The sequence below is a fragment of the Salmo trutta genome, chromosome 30, assembly GCF_901001165.1.
Source record: "Salmo trutta chromosome 30, fSalTru1.1, whole genome shotgun sequence".
NCBI lineage: Eukaryota > Metazoa > Chordata > Actinopteri > Salmoniformes > Salmonidae > Salmo > Salmo trutta.
The window spans coordinates 17,286,244-17,298,040 of NC_042986.1; the positions used below are offsets into that span (position 1 = coordinate 17,286,244).

General features: G+C 40.3%; 1 protein-coding gene across 3 annotated transcripts; it reads left to right on the plus strand.

Annotated features, from left to right (window-relative positions):
• Positions 1-2,472: 2,472 nt before the first annotated feature.
• Positions 2,473-11,732, plus strand: LOC115168134 (high mobility group protein HMG-I/HMG-Y). 3 transcript variants are annotated; one of them, XM_029723104.1, is made up of 5 exons: positions 2,473-2,606; positions 3,735-3,847; positions 5,091-5,171; positions 7,390-7,446; positions 7,830-9,537. In XM_029723104.1, the coding sequence occupies exons 2-5, from the start codon at positions 3,749-3,751 to the stop codon at positions 7,905-7,907; spliced, it is 315 nt and encodes a 104-aa protein (XP_029578964.1). In that variant the 5' UTR covers positions 2,473-2,606; positions 3,735-3,748; the 3' UTR covers positions 7,908-9,537. The 3 variants fall into 3 exon arrangements, with proteins under 3 accessions (XP_029578964.1, XP_029578963.1, XP_029578965.1); XM_029723103.1 differs by lacking the exon at positions 2,473-2,606 and adding an exon at positions 2,622-2,830; XM_029723105.1 differs by lacking the exons at positions 2,473-2,606; positions 7,830-9,537 and adding exons at positions 2,630-2,830; positions 9,539-11,732.
• Positions 11,733-11,797: the final 65 nt, after the last annotated feature.

Below are 11,797 nucleotides of genomic sequence, written 5' to 3' on the forward strand. Positions count from 1 at the left end.
TATGGAGGAGGACGACTATGCATGCAGTACATTGGTAGTTAAGTCATGCAGAAATCAGGGCAGTATACAGGATATATCTGATAACAGACAGAGATTTCCATTGTTTCTTTTAATTTCATGTTTTGTTATCTATACTGAACAGAAATATGAACACAACATGCAACAATTTCAAAGATTTTACTGAGTTACAGTTCATATCAGGAAATTAGTCAATTGAAATAAATGAATTAGGCCCTAATCTATGGATTTCACATGACTGGATAGGGGTGCAGCCATGGGTGCAGCCACCCACTGGGGAGCCAGGCCCAGCCAATCAGAATGTGTTTTTCCCCACAAATGGACTCCCAAGTGGCACAGTGGTCTAAAACACTGCATCTCAGTGCTAGAGGCGTCACTACAGACCCTAGTTCGATTCCAGGCTGTATCACAACCGGCCGTGATTGGGAGTCCCATAGGGCGGCGCACAGTTGGCCCAGCGTCGTCCGGATTACAGTTTGGCCGGACTAGGCCGTCATTGTAAATAAGAAAATGTTCTTAACTGACTTGCCTAGTTAAATAAAAAAATATACACTACCTTTCAAAACTTTGGGGTCACTTAGAAATGTCTTTTTTTTTAAGAAAATCACATTTTTTGGCCATTAAAATAACACCACATTGATCAGAAATACAGTGTAGACATTGTTCATGTTGGAAATGACTATTGTAGGAAACGGCTGAACATTTTAATGGAATATCTACATAGGCGTACAGAGGCCCATTATCAGCAACCATTACTCCTGTGTTCCAATAGCACGTTAGCTAATCCAAGTTTATCGTTTTAAAAGGCTAATTGATCATTAGAAAACCCTTTTGCAATTATGTTAGCACAGCTGAAAACTGTTGTCCTGATTAAAGAAGCAATAAAACTGGCCTTCTTTAGACAAGTTGAGTATCTGGAGCATCAGCATTTGTGGGTACAATTACAGGCTACAAAATGGCCAGAAACAAAGAACTTTCTTCTGAAACTCATCAGTCTATTCTTGTTCAGAGAAATTAAGGCTATTCCATTCGAGAATTGCCAAGCAACTGAAGGTCTGGTACAACGCTGTGTGCTACTCGCTTCACAGAACAGCGCAAACTGGCTCTAACCAGAATAGAAAGAGTAGTGGGAGGCCCCAGTGCACAACTGAGCAAGAGGACAAATAGAATAGACTACTAACAATACAATACAACTTAATTTACTTGATTTCTAGTATACAGTACCAGTCAAAAGTTTGGACACGCCTACTCATTCAAGGGTTTTTCTTTATTTTGACTATTTTCTACATTGTAGAATAATAGTGAAAACATCTCGACTAACCCGTACCACCACACATTTACTCTGTACTGGGCCCCTGTATATAGCCTTGTTCTTGTTATGTAATTCTACTGTGTTACTTTTTATTTTTACTTTATTTTATTTAGTAAATATTTTCTAAACTCTATTTCGTGAACTACACTGTTGGGCTTCTAAGTAAGCATTTCACAGTAAGGTCTATTTGGCGCATGTGACAAATAACATTTGATTAGATTTTTGATCAAAACTATGAAGTAACACATGGAATTATGTAGAGAAATGACAGTCCTTCATTACTTGAAGGTCAGTCAATCCGGACTGGTTACTCTAATGAACTAATGACCTTCATGTCTTAAAGTAATGATGGACTGTCGTTTCTCTTTGCTTATTTGAGCTGTTCTTTAAATAATATGGACTTTGTCTTTTACCAAATAGGGCCATCTTCTGTATACCACTCGTATCTTGTCACAACACAACTGATTGGCTCAAATGCATTAAGAAGGAAAGAAATTCCACAAATTAACTTTTAACAAGGCACACCTGTTCATTGAAAGGCATTCCAGGTGACTACCTAATGAATCTGGTTGAGAGAATGCCAAGAGTGTGCAAAGCTGTCATCAAGGCAAAGGGTGACTACTTTGAAGAATCTCAAATATATTTTTTATATGTTTAACACTTTTTTGGTTACTACATGATTCCATATGTGTTATTTCATAGTGTTGATGTCTTCACTCTGATTCTACAATGTAGAAAATAGTCAAATAAAGTAAAACCCTGGAATTAGTAGGTGTGTCCAAACGTTTGACCAGTACTGTTTGTAGTCATCTAGGAATGACTTTCTATGAAAGAAACATCACGTAAAAAAATAGGAGTTGAAGGTACATAAACCAAGGGAAATATTTAATAATGTTATATTGGTTTGCTGTATCTTGGCCAGGTCGCAGTTGTAAATGAGAACTTGTTCTCAACTAGCTTACCTGGTTAAATAAAGATGAAAAAAATATATATTTATATTGCTGGGGTAGTATTTTGTATCTCAGTTGGTAGAGCATGGCGCTTGTAACGCCAGGGTAGTGGGTTCGATTCCAGGGCCCACCTGGGGTTGGGGGTGGATGACGGGTGTTGGGGTGGCCCACTTATCATATCTCCGCCCTCAATGTTATCGCTACTGTGAGGACGCCTCTTTAAATTGTCCTAAACTCCTTGAGGCTGGCGCATTTTCTTTATCTTGAAGAGAGACAGACAGCTATTTTTAGCACGCTTTGGATCGGCAGCTTAAATTTTAAATCAGGTAAATAAAACATTCTACAATATGTTGTACTTCTAGTCTAGGGGCTCTATTCTATAGTCTGCTTTTCTTGTTGCTGTGCTGCACAGACTGGAATTTAAGGGGCGGGCGTTGTGTAGTCTTGTCGAATATATAACAAGAGCTTTAGTTAAAGGATTCAACCGGTAAAACAAGCGACTGGTTTGTGCGGGAATTCGTTCGAGGGCCATAATCTTCAAGGGATCAAGGTAGGAGTAATCCAAACCATTGCGGTGAACACAAAACTGACCTTGCATACGGTTACGTCTGCGTGTTATTTTGACATATAATTCGATAGGCTGATAAGCGTGAATGTTGTAAATGTTATTTGATAACGTCGGTGTGCTGATTTTTGTACTCAAACAACGATATTCGATACAGTCTATTCCGACAGAATTTCGAGAGACGGTCTACCTCGTTTATCCGCTTTTTGTTTTCATTTGCCTATTCTGCGCACTGGCTCTACTGGGTATCCGTAGCGACTGGGCTTTAAACATTGCTGAGCTGTTGCAGCCTACACCAAGCCAGGACATTTCACTACTTGTTTGGTATACACTGTCTCCATTGCGCGCGGAATCCTGCTGTATGTTGGCTATACCAGGGTTTCCCAAACTCGGTCCTGGGGCCCCCCCTGGGTGCACGTTGTGTTTTTGCCCTGGCACTACACAGCTGAATCAAATAACTAGCTCATTATCAAGCTTTGATAATTTTAAATCAGCTGTGTAGTCCTATGGCTAACATGCACCCAGGGTGGGGGGGGGGCAGGACCTCGTTTTGGAAACCCTGGGCAATACAATTGGTTCACACAAGGTGGTTGACTGGCATCCCCCGTTTATTTGTCAGTAGCCTATACCACTAATGGAGCACAAATGAGACACAAACAAACAGTGCTGCAAATACATTGGGATAAGTCAAATGCAATATACATTATTATGGCACTGTACCTACTATGTAATTACACTGTAATAAGACTGCTAATGTAATAACAAAAAATAAGAGTCGGTATTGTTGTTTTGGAGATTTTTTTAGTATGATATTGTGATATATGTTATTTACATGCATTGTGAAAATTGACCCTATTACTAAAACGTTATTTTCCTTTTTTAATCTCAGGATTACAAATCAACATGAGTGACAAGGGTACCATCTCACCAAAAGAGGAGGGAGCAGAGAAGAGGGGTCGTGGAAGGCCAAGGAAACAGCCACAGGTGAAAAGTGGTTCTGATGTAAGTAGCTTTATAAAACACCACCTTCTGTATGATAGATCATGTGTGACCAGGAAACACTCTGTGCCCTACTTGGTTATGGCTCCCGGGCCTGGTTATGCCCACAGTAACTAGGGCACAGAGTTTTCCTGGTAAAGTTAACTGGTCAACCAAAACCTGATCCTGCAGCAGGTTTCAGAACCCACCGCAAAGCAGTAGCGTTGCCCGTCAGAGGTGTTTAATTCCTATGTAGTATCACCATGAAGAACTCCTGACTCCATTGTGTCATTTCTCTTGATGTGACTTAGTGTAAAGAGTCATTGGATAGGTCTCTCTTTTTACCTTCCCCCACCCCCTCCTCACCAGCCTTGGCTGTGTGCATATGTAATGACGATCAACCGGTGGTCTGGCAGGCTGTCATTGATATGTAACCTGAACCCCTTAAACCAGTGGTAACCCACATACCCCACCTCTGCTTCTAACTGATTGGTTTATGTAAGCGGAGTAGAAGCAATGATTGGTCCATGTTGCTGTCACTCTCCTGAGGGTGTTGTTGGTATTGGATTGCGTTGTTGCTAGTAGCTGCTGCTGTAAACAGACTGAGGAGGTAATAAAAACCTGCACCTCCATAATATACAGCCAAATGCATTAATCATGTTTATTTGTGTTTGCTGTTGAACCACCACCATCCCTGTTGAGTGATCATGTTAGCATTTTTGTTACATGAATGTATTGTTTTGGGCTAATGCGTTTTGCAATTGATGCAACAGTTAAATCTGCCCTAGAAGTCTATTCTGAACACAGGTCTGCACAGTGGTATATTATCTTTGTGTATTACTATACCAATACTTCCTACGTACCTCTTATTTACAACTACTATATTTTTGGTCTGATCTAAACCACTGTCATCTAAACCACTGTCAGCTTGTTACAGTTAATGGAACTTGGCAATGTGGCTGTGACCACCTGTTAGTCTTAAAGTAGCAACAGGTGTCAGTTGCACTGACCTTGAACAGTGCACTCTTAGTGTCATGAATAACAAAGTATTCCATGTAAGAAGCTGCATGTCGTATCACATCATACATGGACTTAGACTAAGTTGTTTGCCCTCCATAAAAAATACACTTCATTCATCATTATGTCCATAGTGTCAAACCTTCGGGTGCAACAACTATAGAACCACCATTTTATGTGTTGGCATCTTCGACTGTTCAAATGTAACGCTGAGCTGTCCACCTGACCATTTCCCATATTTTTCTTTCAGGAGCCCAGTGGGTCCCCTACTCCAAAGAGGCCCAGGGGAAGGCCAAAGGGTAGCAAGAACAAGACTGTCACCAAGGGCAAGGTAAGGCAATATGTTAGCCCTATTTTACTCAACCAAATTAATTTAACCTCCTAGACTGTCAACTAGGGTTAGCAGCCACCTTTCAGTCATCCTGCAAAAACCACATTAGACATTTGATCGTGCAGGCCACTGTTGACCATAGATTACCATTAGGGTCAGATGGAACAGCTGTCACCAGCTCCTATAGTTTTAGTTGTCCCTATGGTTTTAACTTGATACTAACCGAGTTTTCAACCTCCTCCTCGTAGTCAAGTACTAAGAAATAGTCATGTACCCATGACTGTTGATTATATTTAAGGATCACAGTGGTAGCTAATCTAATAGGTGTAAAGTACTTATGTAAAAATACTTTTGGTGTATCTGTACCTTACTATTTACATTTTTTGACAACTTTTACATTTATTCCACTACATTCCTAAAGAAAATCATGTACTTTTTACTCCATACATTTTCCCTGACACCCAAAAGTACTCGTTACATTTTGAATGCTTAGCGGGACAGGAAAATTGTCCATTTCATACACTTATCAAGAGAACATCCCAGGTCATCCCTACTGCCTCTGACCTGGCGGACACACTAAACACAAATACTTTGTTTGTAAATTATGTCTTAAGTGTTGGAGAGTGCCCCTGGCTATCAGTAAAAAAATATATATATTTATTTGTGCTGTCTAGATTGCTTAATATAAGGAATTTGAAATTATTTATACTTTTACTTTTGATACTTAAGTATATTTTAGCAATTACATTTACTTTTGATATTTAAAACCAAATACTTTTAGACTTTATTCAAGTAGTATTTTACTGGATTACTTTTACTTAGCGCATTTTCTATTAAGGCATCTTTACTTTTACTCAAATATGACAATTGGGTACTTCTTCCACCACTGTCTAACCTCCTCCTGTTCAAAGGATGTCCTGTTAAGTATGATTTATAGGTTAACTAATTATTTTGGCCCTTTTCACCTCAAGTCTCAAAAATAGCAGGGCCAGAGCTTCCATTTGTAAGATCTTGGGTTTACTGGCTGCTTAAAGAGACGCTCATTTTTTCGGTTAATTCCCCCTGACTTCCTGTCCTCCAGCTTCCTGTAGCTTGTCATGCACAGTGTGGTGCAGGTGCAGAGGCCGCAAGCTGCCATTACCCCCCAACACACAGCCCTAGTTCTTTTCTCCCTCGCATCACCATAGCAACAGACAAGTTCTATCCCTCGCCCCAACCCCCACGCTCCTCTAGGCGCTGTGTGTGTGCAGGAAAAGGATATATGTGTGTATATATGCATGTGTGTTTATGTGCAAGCAGGGTTGGGGAGTAACTGTTTACGTGTAATCTGATTTACAAAAATACTGTTACATTACCAGCAAAAATATTACTTTTGAAAAACTACATTACTTCTTGGATTACTTTTAAATACAGAAAGGGTGTTTGCAAAAAAAAATACACCTTTCTGTTCTCTCAATGACATTCAATTCAGCATTGAAAAAATGTTTACATTTTTAACACGTTTAGAAAGGAACCAATATATTTTTTTTCAACATTCACTCAATGCACCCTGGGTTTTAACAAAGTGCAGGACAAGCCATTCCATCAGAACATGTTATCGGACAGCTAGATATAACTAGTTACATTTAGGAAGCTAATAGATTGCATTTAGTTAAAAGATGAGACATAATAAAGAAACCTTTCTGTTTTCTCAATGACATTCAATTCAGCATTGAAAAAAGGTTTTCATTTTTTCCACGTGAGCGAGTCTGACCATAAGTCAGGGACCACTATGATGACACACCAAATGCGTTTGATGGATCCCTTTTGTCTTCTTATGCCTCTTAAGGTGAAAGTATTCTAAAAGTAACGGAAAGTATGGATTTGGGTAATCAAAAAGTTACATTACTGATTACAATTATGGATATGTAACTAGTAACTTTAACAGATTACATTTAGAAACTAACCTACCCAACCCTGTGTGCAAGGATAGATCTGAAGTGGGCTCGTTTCTTCTTGCCCAATTTCACCAGCTGTCTCTGAGCCCCAGACCAGGTGGCCAGCGAGCTGGAGTGCCCTGTGTGCAGTTCCTGTCAGATTCCGAGATAATAGCCAATGAACCCAATGCCCTCAAACCATCTGCTTCCTAATATGAGTATTAGTGCCCTCTAGTGACAGTAGATTAGCAGGTTTCTGTGCAGTTAGATTAATTGTTTGTTTTTCTTCCCTCATTTTACAGAAGGCACCAGCAGCCTCAACTGCAGGGATGAAACGCAGGGGAAGACCCAAGAAAGAGGTAAGAGTAGCTCTTATTATCATAGGTGTTAATATTATATTTAACTAATCCCCCTTGACTCTGACTCACTCTTAAATTGTCACTGTTTGGTTCCCCTCCACATGCTCACTGCTGTTAGAAATCCCGACGGTCTTAATTTAGCATGCTTACAGCGAAATTTGGCTTGTTCATAGAAACAAAAGGACTAAACGAACAATCAAACTCGTCGTCCCAGGCGAACTTCAACCCCAGCAGCCCCTGTGATTGGTTGAATAAAGTTGTGGGAAGGTTTCCAGTGGCTACTGCTTATCTTCCACTGCTCTTCCACCATAAAAAAAAAACATGGCAACCATTGTGTGCAAATTAAAACATTCAACTCAACCTTTTCTGTTTGCAACAACCAGCTACCAGGTGTGAAGTCAACTACACCTGGAGTCTGTCGTGTCCTCTTTGAAACAAACGCACATTCCAGATGGCACTGATAGCTCCGAATGAGGAATTGGCAAATTTTGGCCTAAAAACTGACCTGTGGGACTCGTCTTCACGCGATTCTGAAGACAGCTGGGACGAGGTAAGCAATGATTGTTAATAATCTAGTTTTGCTTGTAGTTGAGCTTTGCGTTAAGGAGAATGTGTTCATTAGGTGTTTTGTGGTATTGAATTTGTTGATGAAACTGTAACCCATAGCTGTACATAACTGTACCTAACTATACATTCATGATGACTCATGTCTTTTTCTTTGTTTATCTTTAAGGGAGAACAAACCACAGAGGAGACCTCGGACTCTGAGGACCCTTATGTGCGCTGTCTTTCCATCGTGAAAATGTATTCATTGTATTTACAACAGGGTGAAAAGATTGAGCATGCGAGAGGGAGGTTAGGGAATAGTTTGCATGCAAGCCGTATGCTGGAAGCTATGGTTACATTTGAGGCCAGTTATCCGCCAGATCTATACAAATGTTTTAAGTCTGTATATCTCCCGGGCCTGATTGAGAGCCAGCAGAAAGAGCTCATGGAAGTCTTGGCAAGCAAGCCTGCACTGGACTGAGAGACGTATTAAAGGATGCTATGCATTTCTGTTTATGCTATGCTATGTTATAGAACTATTGAGGAACTGTCTTTGCCTTACAGACATGCTGTTTATTTATTCGATATTGCACTGGAGTGAACCACTGTTACTGATAGGAAACACAGACCCGTTGGTCCGTATTGTATATGCTTTGTATTATGTACATAGTATTTTATACATATTTACACATCCAATCTTCTGGGTTTTTTTTTATTACTATTTATTTCTGCACAAGTGTATGTTGAGTTCATTGTCTTGAGTGAGTCTTTGAAACCGACTAGGTATAGTTGAAAATACATGTTTAAGTTAAATCTATAAAAAATTTTGAATGGGCTTAACTACAATTTCATACATCATTGTTGACATAGTGATACACATTTCACTCCATTCTTCAAAAAATGTCTAGGATAAAGGAATTGTTGCAAAATTATTTAAACTACAGTTTAATCCAGCACAAACCAACCCGAACTTTGCCTCCACTGTAAGCATACTCTGGTCTTAAATAAAGTAAGCGTGAGTGTAGCCTACTCCCAGAAGCCTGTGTTGCATTAGTCACAGCGGGGAATGACCCATAGTTACCCACCTAACTGGGCTCTCTTTTTCTGAATGAACTCTCCTGCGCCAGAGTGGGTGGAGTTGGAGTTTGAGGTAGAGGGGAGGTAAGGCGGGAGGGAGCGAAGGATGCCTCACTGTGTGACTCACCACTCAGATGAGTCACTACAGATGGCCAAGTCCTCTCCTGGGGTCTCTAGGGACTTTCACGCTGGTTTTGTTTATCAGTGAGATGTGATCAACATGCACACTCCTTCCACTTCAACACTCAGATGTTTCACTAGCAAGGCCACTGTACAAGTCCCTCCCAAATCCTAAAGACTCCCAATAGATACTGTTGTTCATATTGCAAGGCAGTTATTGTAGTTGAAAGATTGATGCACTTCTGGTGACTTATATTTGATCAGATCCACTTTTCTTAGTGTGTTATATTTTTGATGTGAACCAGTAGAAACATGGGTTGACTGTGGTCTGTGTTTGGTGTCTTTTCAGGAAAAGGAGGAACAGGCAACCCAGGAATCATCTGAAGAGGAGGAGGAGAAAGACCAGTAAACGTGCAACCCATGCTACCTCACTTAACATACTGACTTCCTGTCAACCAGAGCTAGGCTGAACCTCCAATACCGGTGCCACCCCAACCTCTTTTCTACGGTTCACTTTTTGGCCTTCTCGCTAAAGGAGGGTCAACAACACACTTCATCCAACCTCTATTTGCAACTGCACTGGAAAACCAATGGATGTTTCTTAACAAGCATATCTATCAAAGAATCACAGTACAGGTGACGGACAACCGTTTCTCTATGTGTATGTCGTGGTATGGCAAGTCTTTTATACTGGACAAAAATGTTCTGATGAGGTTTTGGACATGCTTCTTTCAAAAGACAGTGTATAGGACATTCTCTCGGCTTAGTGTTACTCATTTTTTCCCCCCCTAACACCGGTATCTTGAGCTGGTGGGTCATATAAACTTGTTTTCTATTGGACAAAAGGTGAATTTTGCCTATACTTGCTGTTTTTAAGTGTGAAGTGCTTAATCTATCCCTTACATCTATTTACAAGCAGAGAAGCTGATATGGAGAAAATACAGTATGAGCATTAAATATATTATAGACATTTATAATCTCTGTATTAGACCTCCCTGTTACTTCTTTGATTGTGCAGAATTGTTCCTCCCCCTCCCATCCAAAATAAGCTGTCCCTAACTAGCCTCTGATGTGGCTTGTGCTCATCTCCCTATAGCCTCTTCGGGGCTACACTGGAAAAGGCTTGTGTTAACTAAAGTGTACTGTTACTAATCAAAGATTTGATCAGACTGATTGTGTTTTATCATGTTCCTCTGGGTCATAACATGCCCTCAAATACCTGAGTAATTGTGCTGCTTTGATGTCTACGAAAACTCATCATAATAATGTCGTAATGGCTTAAGGATGGGTAGGGATTCATTGATTGGGGAGCTACATTCTCTCAACACTCCAGGAAACTTTTTTTGAACTCTGTGGCATCTGCTGTTCCTCTTAATGTGGTCCTCCCAGTCTACAGTATTTGTTGCAACCCATGGCCACTTGGTCAGCTCTAGGTGAACTGTGTAACAAACTAGGAGCTGGATTGTTACTGTTATGGGTCTGTATAATAGCTGATCATTCCATTTTCCCTCTCACTGCTTTACAAGGCCTGTTGTGTGTCGTCATCACTTTGTACAGGATGTTGAAATATTCAGCTTTTTCTGTGAGGATAGTCAGTGTCTGCTGTCTACTCCAGAAAAACAATGTTTTGTTTGTGTTTCTCAGTGTCAGGGATCTCAAGATCACAGTCCAGTTTCTTGGTCTCTCCTCAAACCTATAAGCTGCTACAATCTCAGTTATAAAAACCCGGAAAACTGCAACGGGCCTGACAAGGCCCAGAATGTCATACCTCACTTGACGACAGCTTACTTTAAACTTTCCCATATTGCATTCTTCAACTGGTTTCAAATGTACACTGTAAACTCTGGCAAGTGTGTGAGAAATGTTTGTATTACGTGGTCTTTTTTAATCTGACTGTTATTTGGTCTTTTAAAGACTGCCTAGCCTAGCTACTAGTGAAGGTGTGCTCTCACCCCCCCCCCTCCTCCTCTGCTCCTTTGTTTTTAAAGCGAGCGTACAGAGACGGGTCACAAAAATGTGTAAAGTCATGAAGATCTGTCAGCTTTGCAAATTTGTGTTCGCTGACTGTGGTAGATTAGACAGTGTGTTATCTTTTTAATAAATCCTACTTCTGGTGCACTGAAATGTTTGCTTGATTCAGATTGTCATGTGTGTTTAGTGACAAAGACAGGGTGTTCTCTCCAGGTTATTCTGTTGTAGGCCTCGGTGCGGCTTTGGCACCAGGCGCTTTTCCATGTATGTATTCCTCAATGGCACCCTATTCCCTTTATAGTGCACTACTTTTGACCAGAGCCCTGGTCAAAAGTAGAGCACTATATAGTTAGAGTGCCATTTGGGATGCATAATGCTCATGTGGAACTCCGGTAATTACATATATCCATTCACAGCTGCAACTATTCTGACTATGTACCAACATCATCCATGTTATGTAATTCATTCAAGTTAATGAGATGGGATCATTCTTTTTAATATACAATGTCTATATTTCTATTGCGCACTATGACAATTTGTATCCAGAAAGGGTCAATAAATACAAGAATTTATACTTTTTTTGGTCATGTCTTGTCCTGCATCCTCTTCACCGTCTTTTGAGAATAACGTAAGCCAG

Coding starts and splice junctions, on each gene's coding strand:
- LOC115168134 (XM_029723104.1), top strand. CDS start 3,749: ATGAGTGACAAGGGTACCATCTCACCAAAAGAGGAGGGAGCAGAGAAG. Junction 5,172..7,389: donor AGACTGTCACCAAGGGCAAG/GTAAGGCAATAT, acceptor CTCATTTTACAG/AAGGCACCAGCAGCCTCAAC. Junction 7,447..7,829: donor GGGGAAGACCCAAGAAAGAG/GTAAGAGTAGCT, acceptor TGCAACAACCAG/CTACCAGGTGTGAAGTCAAC.